This window comes from Mytilus trossulus, chromosome 3 (assembly GCF_036588685.1).
Source record: "Mytilus trossulus isolate FHL-02 chromosome 3, PNRI_Mtr1.1.1.hap1, whole genome shotgun sequence".
Lineage (NCBI taxonomy): Eukaryota > Metazoa > Mollusca > Bivalvia > Mytilida > Mytilidae > Mytilus > Mytilus trossulus.
In genome coordinates, this window is record NC_086375.1 from 89,155,847 (window position 1) to 89,173,373 (window position 17,527).

The 17,527-nt window shown below is 32.5% G+C and overlaps 2 protein-coding genes across 5 annotated transcripts in view; one reads left to right on the plus strand and one right to left on the minus strand.

Annotated features, from left to right (window-relative positions):
• Window positions 1-581: 581 nt before the first annotated feature.
• On the minus strand, window positions 582-3,374 carry LOC134712776 (leucine-rich repeat-containing G-protein coupled receptor 5-like). Of its 2 annotated transcripts, none has more exons than XM_063574628.1 (2): window positions 3,311-3,374; window positions 582-1,975 (listed from the first exon to the last, which is right to left on the minus strand). In XM_063574628.1, exon 2 carries the CDS (start codon window positions 1,973-1,975, stop codon window positions 602-604), a length of 1,374 nt encoding a protein of 457 aa, XP_063430698.1. In that variant the 5' UTR covers window positions 3,311-3,374; the 3' UTR covers window positions 582-601. The 2 variants fall into 2 exon arrangements, with proteins under 2 accessions (XP_063430698.1, XP_063430699.1); XM_063574629.1 differs by lacking the exon at window positions 3,311-3,374 and adding an exon at window positions 3,230-3,251.
• A 9,033-nt stretch (window positions 3,375-12,407) lies between these two features.
• LOC134712780 (filamin-C-like) overlaps window positions 12,408-17,527 on the plus strand; it is a 36,980-nt gene continuing 31,860 nt past the window's right edge. For 2 of the 3 annotated variants that reach the window (XM_063574634.1, XM_063574635.1), the window contains exon 1: window positions 12,408-12,948. In XM_063574634.1, coding sequence (XP_063430704.1) covers window positions 12,636-12,948 — 313 coding nt within the window. In that variant the 5' untranslated portion in view covers window positions 12,408-12,635. The remainder of the gene's footprint in view (window positions 12,949-17,527) is intronic. The other variant, XM_063574633.1, reaches the window with a different exon arrangement.

A 17,527-nucleotide genomic window follows, 5' to 3' on the forward strand; every position in this document is an offset into this window, starting at 1 on the left:
ATAAAATATTTTTTTCTTCTCTGTTGACGCATATAATAGAAAGATTTCATGTCGAATGAACTAAATTTGGAGTCCGACGTCCGTGAACTTTTCACTCTTTGAACTTCTATTTGGGAATCACGTAAAAGGATCAATATATGATTCTAGTTGTTATTTTTCTCCATTGTTGAAGCATAAGATAAAAATATCATAAAATGCCATTTTTCATATCGCATGTATTATCAGCCCTCAATCAATATCAGCCATCGAGCCATTCGGCTCTTGGGCTGATATTGAACCTAGGGCTGATAATACAAGCGATATGAAAATGCCTTGTAATAATCTGATAATATACGGGGTCAGTATTATCGCTCGAGCCTCATATGGAATTTACCGACCACATATAAGGTTATTAGCACATCGTGTAACTAATAATATAACCGTCTATCAAATAATATAAACCGATAATGAAGTTCCTACCAATTCACCCTGAACAAACCAAACAATCGTGAATAGCGAAGTATGCAACAGTAGGTATCTGATTTCGTGACGTGACAATTTCACGGGATGATACTATGTCATCCAAATATAAATAAACAAACTAAATATTCAAATATATTTATTAACGCCTTTTAGGACAGGTTGGAACGCGTGACTGTATATAAGTTTCAACAGGTTGTTCAATAGTTTCACAAGTCCCAAGAAATGTTTTTGCGGGGAGACGGGAATTTAATATCCACGTCAAATCACAGGTGCATTCGATAAGACAATGAGACAAGTCTAAAGTCGTAAGCGCGGGGGTATTTAAGATTGCTCTCGGAATCTGAGTCATGGCTGTGGATGAGAAATCAATTACTCCTAATTTCGGCAATGACTGGAATGCTTCCGTAGAAATGTATGCCAGAGGGTTGTGAGAGACGTTCAAGTGAGTAATAGTTGTCTGGTTACTCATATCATACCGCTCAATACTTTGTATATTATTGTTCGATACATCAAGCTCTGCCATGCTGGGTAGTTTAAGTAAAGCTTGTGGTATTCTGTCAAGATGGCATCCACTTAACCCCATTTTTGTAATAGAAGCATTAATCAGAAGTGATAGCGCATCATCGGCGACGTACCATAAGCTGTTCCTACCCATATTTAAGTCTTTAAGATTAACAAGATTTCTCAAAACTGCAGGAAATCGCGATAATCCGTCATTTTGAAGACTTAACACGCGAAGTGGACTAGTTGTATGAGTTAATGTGGCAAAAGCTTGCGCAAAAATTCCACTGTCATGTACAAAAACATTATCATCAAAATATAGTTCTTGAAGCTGCGTTAGTTGTGATATTGCCAGTGGTATTTGTCTAAGCTGTGTGTGTGATATGTGCAACTTTTCTAATGTGTGTTCAAACCCATGAAATCCATCATAGGGTATATTGGCTAGATATCCTCCTTCATAGTTCAAGGTATTTAATTTCGGGAAATGGGTTAAGGCAACTCTCGGCCAAGTGGCAATGTTTTTTCCTCCAAAGTGAAATTCTGTTATAGAGTCCCCGATTAGACGGAAAACATTATCAGTAGGACCTCTATCCAACGTTGTTCCATCTGGAAAATCGTTCTCCTTCAGGTCTAAATACGACAGCTTATTCAATTTACCAATATCCTGGGCATGTGACAAATCCGTCAAATTATTATTTCTAAGTGTGAGTTTTGTAAGGGTATCGTAAACAGCATCAAATGCGCCATCCTGAATGGATGTTATCCGATTCTGATCTAAATTTATTTCTAAATCTTTGTGTGTTAATCCATTAAATGCATGCGCTGAAATGTTTCTTAAGATATTGTTATTAAGGTTTACAGTTGTTATTGAACCAGGACTTGGGATAGATGTAAAATCTGGTAGTGAAGTAAGTCCTGAGTTTGAGCAATCGTACACACTTCCAATCGTTTTACATGCTCCTTCCACTCTCACAGTGTTACTCAACAACACTAATACCAATAACAGCAACATCTGAAACAAAATGTTTGATATAAATAATTACTGAACTAACATACCGATCAGTATAGCAGAATTCATAACCACTATTGTGTTGATATCTGCATCGTTTTTGAAAATGCTGAAAAAGTACTCGAACTCATTTACACTGTGTAAAGTGTAGTAAGTAATAAAGGGGTTTCATATAAAAAGAGGGCTTTGTGGCAAATAAATCAAGATTTTTATAGAAAATCCACAGCCTTTATCCTTGTACTCTCATATTTGACAATTGGATGACTATTCGATATAGGATTATTGCATGCAGTGCTAGCATTGATTTCCTTGAAACAAGTTTATAAATGTAGTTATTGGTTTAAACACATATAAATATGGCCAAATCAAGTACACCTTTTAGGGTGCGGTCGACTTTAGTGTCTCAGCACGAGGTGTTTTGGAATTTACAGGTTGCTTAGAACTTTTTGTAAAAAATAAACACTAGCACATCATAGAAAATCAAGTGAGTAATTTATGTTTCAAATTTTATAACAAAATTCTCTGTATTAAAGGCTGTGGATATTCTATAAAAGTCTTGATTTTTTCGCCACAAAGTCTTCTTTTTTCTATCAAATGCAATGAAACAGTAAAAAATAATGCTTTGCATCAAGTTTCCCCTTGGAATATGTACAAAATGGCATAACTCTATTATTCATTATATCGGTAGTTTTGATACAATTGAGGTTTGAAATATTCGTACAAAAATGGCTACAGAAGGGTACTTAAACCTTAAACCACCATTTATCACAAACGAAAATGCCTGTAAATAGTCAGGAATATGACAGAAGTTAGCCATTAGTTTGATGTGTTTGAGCTTTTGAATATGCCATTTGATTGGGAACTTTCCTTTTTGAAATTTTCCCGGAATTTTTTTACTTTTTTCCAATGAAACTGGTTTTACCCCCTTCATATTTAACTATTGATTTCAATGTTTATTTAATGATTTTTTTTTGATTTTTTTATTAAATCAAATCGTATTGAAAGTTTTTGTATATATCGTTATTTGTCAGATGACATTTCTTCAGTGGATATTTGTGGTGGATATTGTAATTGCTGGAGGAATAAATAATTGTGACCTTCAGTTGTTAACACTTGCTCATAGGTAGACAGTCGACTTCTCAATGTCAGTCATACATTTTGTAACATATTAATATATATATTTTATATTCAACTTAAATTGTTAACATCTTATATACAAATTTGTTGCATGTACAAAATGAATAAATATAATTATACAAAAATATGTGCACGGGTCTTGTGTTAATGTTTCCACACATAATAGCTATAGTATGTCTAGAGATAAAATGTTCGTCTTACCTGTTAAATCGTTTTCAAAGTTCTAAACGTAAGGGTACAGTTTGTCATGTGCACATTCTCTTATCTTAAAGATAACATATATTCTACTTATATCTAAACAATTTATTGGAATATTTTTTTTTTACATAAATCAATAAGATGTGTTTAATTCACATCTACTCAGTACTGTGGGAAACATTGTCCAGGTTGTGTGATATATACCCCTGCTGTAGTATTTTTATTGATGCAAATGTAAATAACTCTAAATTCGAAATTGACATCCATAGCTGATATTGAATCAATTTCATAACAACCCAACAGACCCAAACTTTTCTGGTTGGGTTCTAATAATACATCCCCCAGAACTAGGAATTAAAGAAACAATTTACAGACACGGCTTCTTCCGCCTCATTATTACACTTATACCTCGAATTGGACCTACACAGTACTACAATCTGAGACAATCGAGACGATTTTAATTTTGAAATTATCAATTTCCCACACCTTAGTAGCAGTATACCGACTTCATCTGCATATGTGTTATACAATTCCCAACTTATTCTGTATTTCAGACCTTGCTGCTCCTACTCAGACTGTAAAACGTCACCAGTGTCTTGGCAGAGAGTTGATGAACCAGGGGTATGTCAAAGAACTTCTCGTCCTTTTTCTAAAAAAAAAGTTCATTGGAAGGTTCCAGGATCTTGTTGAAAAAAAATCGTATCAACTTCACAAATAATACACCATAGTCTTGAAGATAAGATTCTGCGTATTTGCATTGCACGTGTTGTAGAGTTCTTTTATTTGTCTTCATTAATATTACTTTTTCTGTAAGGTCTGTTTTTTTATCATATCCATTTGACATGGCTCTGTACTTATGCATCCCGCCATTATGTTGTTTGCATTATCTTTCAAATTTGATTTGTCCTTGTAAATTTTTTTGTGTTTCTTTGATACATGTGTGGTTCTTGACTTAAAATCCCGCTATTGTGGTTATTATTCTATTATATTTTTTTATTCTGATCATATAGTTCTAATGATTTTCCTATATGCCCTTTTGTGTTTCTTTTGTAACATAATGACGTGGCTTTTTTTTTTAGAAGAAATACACTATAAGCATATAGACTAGCGACAAGAAGGGAAGGTAAAATTATAATTAACATTATCCTGCAGAGGATTTGTCTAAAGAGCTATAGACTATATTATTTAAATAGTTTGAACGAAAAAAATATTTTATTTCTCTACCTGTGTGACGTTCACATTCTGACGTCAAACGCGCCATGCTATGCGAGTCAACTTTAAACTAATTATTCGGTTCCAGTTCTTAAAATCTTTCCACCGTTATGGGTGAATTTAACATACAAAAATAAAATTCAAAAATAACTAAGCAATAATGAATGAGGTTGTTTAATTTGTGCTTCTTTGTTAAATATTTGTTTGTTTTTATTGTGATTAAGATACTTGAGGTACTTGTACATCTGTCATTATTGTTCAGAATATTGTTTTTCATTATTGCTATAAATATGATTTGTCTATATGCCTTTTCGGTACATATAGCGTGACGCTGTACTTATACATCCCGTCATTGTGTTATTGTATTGTAGTATTTGTCATTGTGTATTCTTGTATATGTTCTGGACCATACGCGCATGGTCATGACCATATGGGTATATACTCATATGGTCCGACCATACTCTTCATTTGGTGTGACCCTTCTGGTTGTAACGTCACTAAAATGTCATTTTATTATATATTAAAACAACTTATTAAAAAAAACCACACAGTTTCACACAGTTAATATCACTTACTATTAAACCTTTTCAACATCTCTCGACATCTACAGTTGAGAACGACTACGACAGGTAAAATGTGAAGGGTCGTCTCAAAAATATAAAAAAAAATGAGATCATTATTGATTTTATTGCTTTCAATCATTGACAATGATAAAACTTTCCTACAGAGTCAAAATTACATGTTTTTGTTTTAATTTATTATAAAAAAAATGATAGACTTCAAGTCACATTTCATCTTTTAGACGTTGTGCTTCTAGCTGTCCTGGTTAAATTTGGAAAACGAAAAGAACAAATCATGTTTTAATATAGTTGATATTTAATTAAACAATGATTATTTCGGCTGACAAGGGCGGCATGTCTGTTAGTTTTGGCCTTGGATATCTCCATAATTTACTCAATATATACTTTGTATCATTTCAATTCACCAATTTGGTGTTCCACTTGAATTCTGCATTCACCAATCACTGCTCAAATGTTGTAACATTGAAACGAGGGATCACTTATATATTTTTTTCTAAATTCATTAAGGAAAAACTTTAATTCGAACAAGATATCTTGAAGCGGAGAAGACCATCGTTGATTAGAAAAAAAAAGAACCAAGGTGAAGATCGGTTGAAAAACACCAGGTTGTTCTTGTTCACAAGTGTGATACGGACGGACGGTCCAGTATTCTTTTTCATTTTTGAAAAGAATCATAAAAGCTTTTACACCATCAAATTAAATCGTTATTGGCATTCGACAAGTATTTAGTGAAAAACGCACATAATCACAAAAGTGAAGAGAAAATGGGTTAGAATTCAAAATGACTGGAATATTTAGTTAATCAAAACAACATGAAATGTCGTGCAAATACATACGAAATAAGAATATAATATGACAGAGACAAATGCATGGTGGACGGATGTGGACGTTTCCCCTTTTCTTGTTTTCGGGGAAATCCAGAAATCGAGAAAGCAAAAGTTAGAAATTGAGAAACCGGGAAATCCAGAAATCAAGAAATTGGGAAATCTAGAAATAGACAAAGCAAAAACGCAAAATCGAGAATTCATTTCGCGTTTTCGTGTTTTCTCTTTCGTGTTTTGGCTTTTTTGCTTTCTTGCTTTCTCGATTTCTCGATTTCCCGATCTTGTCTATTTTCCAATTTCAAAATTTCCCTATTTCTAGATTTCCCGATTTCTCAATTTCTAGATTTTGCTTTCTCGATTTCTCGAATTCCAAATTTCGCGTTTGCAAAATGAAAGGAGAAGTCACGAAAACGCGAAAAGGTGAAATAAATGGCCGCATACGGCCACCATACATATATTTATTTGGTTGATATATTTTCTTAAACTCTATAGTTGAAACAGTATAAAAACGCCAATCCAATATGGTACGCACAGATAATCATGATGGTTTTTGTCTTTGAGACGACCCATCCATTTTACCTGTAAACTGTAGGTGTCATTAGTCGGTGTCGAGTGATGTTGAAAAGGTCTATTTGTAAGTACAATTATAAGAAGATGTCAAAATCAAATGAACATATTTTAAAAGGAATTTTATTGTTTAAAGTAGGTTACATCACCGACAAGGATCATGATATTTATTTAAAGATCATGACATTTTTTAAGACATTTTTTATAAGTAAAATATTAAAAGAGTATGTTTCATTATTTTTTTCTATTCTTTATTTCTATATTTCTATTTTAATCTTTATTATAAGACCGATAAAATAGCAATTAAGAGCTATGAAATAGCCACTGGTTTTATTTAATTTGATGTGTAATATTTATTTTACGATATTGGAGATCTATATAGTTTCTTAAAAACACCGTAGACACATCTGAACTGTCCCAATCGATATCACTGCACGCAGCCAAAACAAGCAATCGCAGAAAAGCTACATGTATGGTACCGTGTGAAGGTCATTCGAAATATACAAAAGTATACACGAATACAATTAGCGATGAAAACTAAAAGCAACTGACTGTGGCATCAATATTTAATGTTTATGTAGCTTTTGAAATGTAAAACTAATATATTTTTTTTGTAAATACATTTGTTTTTAAGATAAAGTTGATTGTTTTATTTCTATTGTATATTTGAAAAAATACCTATATGGTCCAAATACTCATATGGTCCGACCCGTTAATAACCAAACGAGTATAATACTCGTATGGTCCGACCATACGCGTACGGTCGGACCATATGAGTATACGCATATGGTCATGACCATACGCGTATGGTCCAAATACTCATATGGTCCGGAACATATACATGTACATCCCGTTATAGTGCTATTTTAAAACTTGTGCTTTGCTCGTCTTCCATTTTTGCTATGTGCTTTGTTTATATGTCTTTTATGTTTCTGTGATGCATATATGATGTGGCTCTGTACTTATGCATCCCGTTGTTGTGTTATTTTACTATGGTAAATTATTGTGTACATCCCGTTCTTGTGGTACAATTGTAAAATGAGAATGTTGCTTGTCTTTCATTATTGTGCTTTGTCTATATGCCGTTTATGTTTCTTTGTTACTTATACATCCCGTTATTGTACTTTGGTAAATTTATGTATTCTCATCTTTAATTTTTGCTAATCTGATTGGTCTTTATGCTATTTTTGTACTTCTTTGTAACATATTTGTATTGTTTTTAATGATTAAGATTATAACACAAAGTTGACTGCTGCATTTTTGACATTTTTACCTAATATGACTGTTAGTTTGGTTCACTCATCGTTGACAATATAGTGGAATTTGATGCGACTGTCATACAAGTGAGAGGTTTAGATAGCTATCAAACCAAGTTCAATCCACCATTTTCAACATAAGAAAATGCCTGAACCAAGTCAGGAATATGACAGTTGTTTGCACTTGTTTGATGTGTTTAGTCATTTGATTTTGCCATTTTTAAATTAGGGACTTTCCGTTTGGAATTTTCCTAGGAGTTCAGTATTTTTGTGATTTTACTTTTTAGAATGACGACATGGTCAAGTGAACGAAGATCTTGCAAGTTATCACATTACTCATAATGAGTAAGAATAAACACATGTCAAACACTATACATTATTTTAAACCTTCGCTAAACCATAAACAATAAGGAATAGGGGCAATGAAAACATTACGCAAAATTCGTAGCATATGGCATTTGTATACAAGGTATAAGCATCCGGGTCTCCAACCTTTTTAAATAAAGTGATTTATAGGTACAAAAAAATACCAATGTATGCAATTTAAACAGATTATGCAGGGTATAAAGGGCATGGGAATTGTTTTCTGTCATAATGACCAAGGGGTGACTTAGTATACTAGTATCTAAATAAAATCATTCAAAGAATTTCCCCTTCCAGCAATAAACCCATACCAATAAGAAGCGTCGAGTTGACTGTGAAGGATGTATAAACACGCAGCAACAATCTGTAGGAATGGGAAATTAAAACCGTGTAGGGTGTAATACTAGTAGATCCTCATGTTCCTTGTTACAAAGTAAATGTTCGTCTTCCCCATCCAAGTAATTCTCATTTTCAAGTTAAATTAATGACTGGTTCATTTTCTTTTTTTTCGAAATATGCATTGAACTATTAGCTACTGGACGTTAAGCAAACATCAATCAACCAATCATAGTTATGTATGCATGCGCTTGTTAATATTAATCTTAGATAGTATATTAGTTTGTATCATCAACTTTATAGTTTGAAGAAATAAAAAGCATATAATACATATTTAGAACTGAGATACTAGAAATAAGTACAAATGTGTTATTAGTTTATTATATGAAGCAAATTTTCTTAGGTTATTCTGAAAAAAACAGTTTAAATTATTCTAATATGGTATTTGCTATGGGAAAAGAAATATAACTCTGTTTCTCCGACAAATTTTGTTTTAACAGAAATGGTTATCAATGTATTTCATCGTATCGTTAAATTAATTTGACTGATTAATTTGTTTATTGTTGGAGTATAAGTAGGGTCTTGATTTAAAAACACACGCATTATAGCACTATAACCTTTTTTATCTGCCCTATGCCAAGCGGGGCTTACTCTTATAAATCTTACTAATCCAAACATAATTTTAGATAAACATTAATATGCTACTTTAGAGTATGGAAGAAATAAAAACTTATCTATTTTTATTCATCTGATGAGTTAAGCCTTTTTCAACTGATTTTTATGGTTCATTCTTATGTTGTACTGTTATACCACTGTCCCATGGAAGGGGAGGGTCGGGATCCCGCTAACATGTTTAACCCCGCCACATTCTGTATGTATGTATGTGCTTATCCAAGTCGGGAGCCTGCAATCCAGTGGTTGTTTGTTTGTGTGTTACATATTTGTTTTTCGTTCATTTTTTTTACATAAATTAGGCCGTTAGTTTTCCTTGTTTGAATTGGTTTACATTATTATTTCAAGGTCTTTAATAGCTGACTATGCCGTTTGGGCTTTGTTCATTGTTAAAAGACGTACGGTGACCTATAGTTGTTAATGTCTGTGTCATTTTGTTCTCTTGTTGAGAGTTGTCTCCTTGGCAATCAACTTTTTTATATTCTTAACATTTTGAGTGTTGAGACACAATCATGTCCTCATGAGCTGGTTATGAAGTTATTGAATGGGATATAATGAAGTACTGTAACCGATCATACTAAGATTAGAATCTTCATGACATATCAGAAGATATAAACTACTTACCATGGATTACTGTGTACATTAGAGGCAACAGAACATAGTCGTTTACCGATTTTTAAAAGTAAACATTATTAAGGCAATTCTCTTAAACTGAGGGAATTGCATGAATTCCAGGAAAGGCAAAAAACGAATGCGTCGAAAGGGTCAGCATCCGCAATGAGAGTCCACACTCGGTCAAAACGTAATCGCCGTGGAAAACACACAATCAGTCAAACTACAATTTGGACCTCTTTTCAGGTATCTTAAACAAACATGTCGCTATTGATTTGCGATTTATACATATGGTATCGGCCAAAAACAATCGTGTTGGTGACCGTAACTCTTATGTAATTTCGATTTCAGTGGTCCTTTCTCATAATTCTGTTCCGACAGATTTGTGCTGTAATCACCATACAATTGGGTAGCAAGTATTTTACTGCAAGGAAATTTGGGCTGTTTGTAAAGTCCATGGTAACTGAAGCAAACACATATGCAGGTAATAAGAAGTGTAAATGGTCGAAGTTATTAAAAGCACATAAACAAACTAACGCTCGGTCTATGAACACAAATTATAACACTACAAGTCCGTATAATAATCCGGATAACATGTAATACTTATATCGGATTGACATATTACTTGGATACATATAGATTAGACCGTTGAATTTCCCGTATAAATGGATTTACACATCATTTTTCAGGGCCCTTTAAAGTTTGCTGTTCGGTTTGAGCCAAGGCTCCGTTATGAACACCGTATTTTTACCTATAATGGTTTACTTTTAAAAATTGTAACTTGCAACGATTTGCAACCACTGGGTCGATGTCACTGCTGGTGGAGATTTATTTCCCCGAGAGTATTACCAGGCCAGCACTTATGTGTTGACTTGAGTTATCATTGATATATAGATATAGGAAGATGTGGTGTGAGTGCCAATGAGACAACTCTCCATCCAAATAACAATTTAAAAAGTACACCATTATAGGTTTAAGTACGGCCTTCAACACGGAGCCTTGGCTCAGACCGAAAATGTTCATAATTATAAATCAACTTTTAACAAAACTTTGAATTTTTGAAAAACTAAGGCTTTTCTACCTCGGAAATATTTTACCTTAGCTGTATTTGGCAAAACTTTTAGGAATTTATGGTCCTCAAAACGAAACGCGCGTCAGGCGTAAATATAAAATTTTAATTCTGGTATTTATGATGAGTTTATTTGGATAGAAAGTTGTCGCAATGGCTCTTGTACCACATCTTATATTCATATATGGTCATGTGTACACAGTGCAGGATGAATACGTATTGATTTCGACATCTGTACTGTCAGAGTAAGTTAAATAAATAGAAGATAGAGCAACCGGACAATAATTTTAGGACTTTAAAAGGGGTTAAAAAAAAGTCTGAATAATCGATAAATAGACTTCCCTTTTGCCATTTTAAGTGTACAGGGTCCATGAACATGGTCGATCATATAATTTTACAATACGTGTTATTGTGGTCGGTTTTGAATGAGCTTTGAAATTAAAATTTGCAATGAAGACCGAATATGATTTTTTTAAATAAATTACAGAAAGTTTTTGCATTAAAGAAGAAAAAATGATATCATTTTGATGTCAGTTTGAAGATGTATAGGTCTCTTTTGGTATAAACATTCAGATTACAGGTTATCTTCGATGATAATACTCTTTATGTCGCAATCATGAATTGCTTGATTATTTTTAAAGTGTCTTTCAGATGGATAAGCATGTTAATATAAATGTAATACGATTTGAATTGGTACTGCAGCTTAAATTGATAGTAAATATGTCAAGAAATAAAAAGTAAAAACCAACTGCACTCGGTAGAAGATGTGTTTTACATTTCATTAACTTTTAACGCATCTTCGCTTTATTGTGAAAATTACAATAAGATTTGAATAACATTCATTATATTTATGTACATTTTAAACAGCAATATTGTCCAAATTCACACCGCATCAAATACTATCACAATTAAAAGACTTAAAATGAATGCACAGAATGTTTTCTACATCTAATATGTATACATTGCTACAGTGTACAATGTAGTACAACATGTACATGTCTGCGTCCCATCTGTTGTTTATTCTAAGCCAAATTAACTTTTTCTGCTGTTGTTTTTTTTACCCCATTACTGTTTGTAGACTATTAAGTAACTATTTTGATGTCTTCTTCATAGCAGGTATATTATATTGTATCATAAATTAAATGTTAACATAATGCATAACGTTATATGATTGAATGTCTATTAGTATGCACACTTTTAATATAATGTACACATTAGGTACAAACCGGTTTCCTTATTCACATGTTATGTAAGTTTGGTAAAATCTCAATGGTTAGGAATTCACTCGGTTAAAAAACAAGTCTTTAGAAATTTCTGTAGAGTTTGTCAATATTTGGAATAAAATTAAAAAATGTATCTGTACTACTTCATGTAAACGAAAGATGGGTCTTTAAATGATTCAAATATTTAAAATTTTGCATCTATTTATCTGACTTTAAGTAAGCAAATGTAAACCGGTTTTTTACCTCCTACATATATTAAAGACATGAATGAGCAATCTTTCAAATTCAAATTTGGTAAAAAATATTAAAATTGGCTCGGAATTTAGTGAAGAAGTTATGAATAAACCTAGTATCCTTGGTGGTTACGGTGTAATGATAACATAGGTTCAACCGACCATGCCGATAAATCAGCTCGGGGCGTTGTTGATATAATGCAAAAGTCCTTGTATTTATATTCTGATAACTAAAAGTCTTTGCTAAATTCGAACTGACGGACAAATTGAAAAGGATGGCGTAATAATGTGTTATATACAAGAATATAAATTCTAAAGGTTTCACGTTGCGAGCGTTCATTGAACTTTCTCAAATCGGATGTAAATATAGACCTGTAATTATGAATAGGAAGACAATTTCCTTTACCAAGGACAGTCTATACGATCTTGTGCCTACTAGTAACATGCAATGGGAGGATATACAGAAAAACACATTCACAAACTGGGTAAACGAACAACTAAACACCAAGGGGATTATCGTTCGTGATATAAGAAGTGAACTATCGGAACATTTAGGTACATTAGTGGAAGTTTTACAAAGACAGCAGATATTGGGTATAACTAACAGGTCGGACAATCAGTATGCACGGTTACAAAACATCACGGTTGCATTGGAGGCTATTACTAGTGATGGCGTTAGGATAGTCAGTATAGGTAAGTAGATACAGAGTGAAATCTCTAGTAAATATACTTCATGGAAGTCAACTTTGAAGCAATCGTTTTAGTATGTGCTACAGCAACGTCTCTTTAACAAACCAAAAGCGCTTTCAAATCTTTACCACATTAATACGAGGCCGCAATGTTATTATGAATTCAACAATTTTGATGAAAACGAATTACATAAAATGCACCAGCATGACGAAATGTTTCTAATTTTAATGTTGTCATTTAGGTAATTCATCGTGAAATATAATTCTACTTTGTTATTTTATCAAAACATTTGAGCTAAATAATATGTATAGTCTCCTTGCTTAGTCAAGCTAAATGATCAATATAGTTTCAGTGAATTCTAAAGACATTCGTCACTGAATTTTACATCAGATTGAAAATGGCCGTTTGTGTTTTATAGACTTGAAACTCCTTCATTGATTAGTAATGTGTGTTTGTAAGCAGATATGTAGCTCTTTCTTCATTGTCGAAACTATTTTTTTCAAATCGTTAATCCAACTCCAAAATTTAAATTTGAAGCTTATGACGTCACATTATTGGTGAAAATACTTACCACAGAACTTTATGAGTTGTTATGTTGTTTGATTATTTGCTACAATTCAAAGATATGTAGAGGCGTATTGTTTGCTGAAATGGAGGATTATGTAGCATTTTACCTTTCATTGTATGTAAGAGCATTTTTTTTAAATGTGTAAAGATGCTATGTTCGTTGTAATGCATCTAGCAAAAGAGACTAGTAGTGCAGAGAAGTAATATTAGGGGTATTATATATCATCGAACAATTATAGAAATCTACTACTAGTATTCATGGAAATGCAGACAAATGTGAATGTTCTGCTTACATCAATGCAGAGTAATGCAGAATTTACTATTCGTGAAATGTAGAAATATGATGTAATGTTTCTTACAAAGCAAATCAATATAGAAATGTGATGAGAAGAACTGTTCATGGTAATGCACACTATTAGTGATCAGTTCTATTCTCGGCAGGATAATGCAAAGATGCACATTTTGCGGAAATGCATTTATACATATAATAACATGTGGAGCAGGATCTGTTTACCCTTCTGGAGCACCTGAGATCACCCCTAGTTTTTGGTGGGGTTAGTGTTGTTTATTCTTTGGTTTTCTATGTTGTGTCATGTGTACTATTATTTGTCATTTTGTCTTTTTCCTTTTTAGCCTTGGCGTTGTCAGTTTATTTTAGGTTTATGAGTTTGTCTGTCCCTTTGGTATCTTTCGTCCCTCTTTTAGATGCCGCGATTGTATAAGTCAATGTAGAGTAAGTTCGTGTTGCTTAGTGTCTTGTGTGTTGTGTTTTGTGTGCTATTGTTTTTTGTTTATTTTCGCTTTACGAGTTTGAATGTCCCTCTGGATACTTTCGCTCCTCTTTTGTGATAAGTTGCATTATTGGCGACAATGCAAAAGGTATGTTAAAACAATTTCAGCTTTGTTGATAACAATTCATTACTTATATACTATTATATATAGGGTAAATATAATGTTACAATCGCAGACTAGCGAGAATAAATCGTCTTGCTGTTTCAGACAAGAAAATAAAAAATAAATAACTTGCTTCATCTTATATAGTATTGCATCTACATTCTTGGTCTCAGACAACCTGTATATGGGTTCAGAATAATCGAAGGGCGTAGACAAAAAAGATTGAAAAGTATATACAATAGAACATCTTAAGATAGTTTTATTAAAGAAAGATAAATTCATATCAAACAGTTAAATCACTAAATAAGTCAATGAACTTTCCAGCTGAATGTACATGTAGTAATTATAATTTGACAAGCCCCATGGCGTCATAAATACAAGTTTCAAGAAAATCGATTAACTTACTTATATAATAGTTAAAAATTGATACCTTTATCTTATGGGACGAATATTTGGTATTCTTGGGGTAGGGGGTACATGCACTTTTGTACACGTTTTCTACATACATTTTGTGTTGCAGAATATTAAATTTCGTCCTGATTTATGCAAGTTTTTTTTCCAGCTCTTATCATGCAGGTTATTCATTTTCAAAATCATCTTGCCCTGCTTACCATAAAATGAAATGGACGTCCCGATAATGTTATACTAGTTTGTATCGTGGTTAATTGTCATTCAGACCCAACGAAACAAAACTTTCATAAAAGTTAAATTTGAAACTATGGATTTAGATATAAGTTTGCAGTGCAATGAATTAAAATAAAATTTAGAAAAAATCTGGAAATTACACTAAACCAAAAATATTTGACTTGCACATGCTAGGAAATATTAAAAAACACAACCCTAACCCAACAAGGTTGTATACGTTAGGGATAAATATTTATGACATCAACATTTATGGCAACGCTTTCTATAAAGTCGAGTGTTCATCGAATTGATCTCATCTTGCTACAAATCTGAATACTCTCCTTATTGACATTTAAAATAACCACACAATCATGATGTCACGACTAAGGTAAAATGTACATGTATTTCCTCAGAGACCTTCCCTTGATGAGTGCTAGCATAAAAAATGTGACGAGTAATGTTATTTTACTATTTTTGTGTATTATTTAATTAACAGGGCGGTCGTAGGAGATCTAAAACATACATTAGCATGTAACCTCGAACTACCTTTTAAAAAAAAGTAAAGTAGTCAAACGCCATTAAAAAAAAACCACTCCTACTAACATATAATTTGTTGTTATTCATATTAAAAGTAAAAAATAAATTTTGACAACCCAGGCGATATTACTTTTACTTTTCCTATTGGCAATTTCCTTTCCTTGGTGGGGATGTACAATAGTGTATACTTCTCAATTGGTTAAATGAGCACGTGTTTGCAATGAAATCTTAACTATCAATGACCACAAAATATGTTAAAAACAGTGATTATGTTTTCAAAAATTGGTCAAAATTTTTCTTAACTTTTTCAAATGTATATATGTTTTCTTTATTGAATTTTATTGTCTGTACCGATTGAATTAGGCAAATTTAAGTTTTTAAAAAAAGTAGTCGGTAGACTTCGCCTCATGTCCAGGAATCTCGAACGTGGCTATGTTACGTTATACCTACATGGTTTTGTTAACTGGTTTCGGTTTCTCTCTATTTTGATTTTTTCTTATTATTTTTAGGGAGAGAAGGGTTGGGTTATTTTGGGGATGTTATTTTGTTTGTTTCTATTTTATCGTATGTTGTTTGTAAGTTTTATTTTGTGAACTTGATGTTGAAGAGATATAATATATAAGTAGTCCCTGCTATTTATGGACAATTGTAAATCGTCCTGGATGACCTTTTTATGTCTTTTTTAATTTATCCGCTTGTTGATGTTTCACACTTATCTCCTTTTATTCATAAAATAACAAACTGAAAGACGAGTTTTTTTTCTGTTCCATCGGTTGAATGCTTTCTTAGATAAAGATAAATGTACAAGTTTATATAAAGTGAAAAGACCCAATACCTTGACATTTATATGTGCTTGTGAAGATGATATCTATTTGTCAGATATCCTATATGCAATACCAATTTACAACTTTCTGCTCAATAAAGACACGAATAATATGATAATACATTCTTTATATAAAGACGGTATACCTCTACCAAGGACGATTTAACTGACATCAATTTTAATATATAATATTCACAAGCTTGAAATTTTGCATGGTTCATAAATTTTAATTTAGATTTAAAGTGTGTATCAAAAGAAAACGTCCTCCATGAATATCACTCCCACTGATGATAAAAACCAAAATGATATAACAAGGTTTTGTGCAAGACTTAGATAAACATTACTTTTCTCTCTGGGTTTATAATAAATAATACACAGACATGAACAGGTACTAGTTCTTCGGAAAGTACCAATAACTAGATGTTTAATGTCAACTTTACAAATAATCCAGAATGCTCTTGCGATTATAGGTGCTAACGTTGTGTATTATTTCATTTATTTCGTAGTTTTCAAGTTGGCTTTGGGCTATCGCGTTACTTTTGGTCGTATGACTCTTGACGTGGCTCGGTATTTCTACATCCATATTTTTTGTGGGCCTTTAAGCGTTCTTGGTGCGGTAGGTCCACTTGTGCGATTAGAACTAGTAATGTTTTCATAGTGTTGTTTTTATTTGTATACCGATGTTTTTTTTATTTTACTTAATTTGTAATTTTTCAGGAAATAATGTTAAAGTGCTCTCCTGCTAATATATGATATATCCAAATAGTTGTATTGCATAGTTATTGCGACAGTGACAACAAATCCCCTGACCCCGTTTGTAACAAAATGTCGCCATAAAAATATTTTTTGTAAGCTTAGAATCACCCTGATAACACTGGATAATTTGGCGAGACATTTTAACTAACATTAGTTAGGCTTCGGTAGTTCAAATTTTCATTTCGACCTTTCTTAAAAATAAAATGACCTTTAATCACCATTCCATAACATTAATTATGCAACGACACTTTGTCCAGTTAAATTGACCATAAAACAAGGTACACACCCCAAACGCATTAACCAATTCTCCAAGGTTTTATGTATTGGAAGTTTATTATTCAGTCAATAAACCTTGGTGTTTGAATGAATGCTACCCGAGGC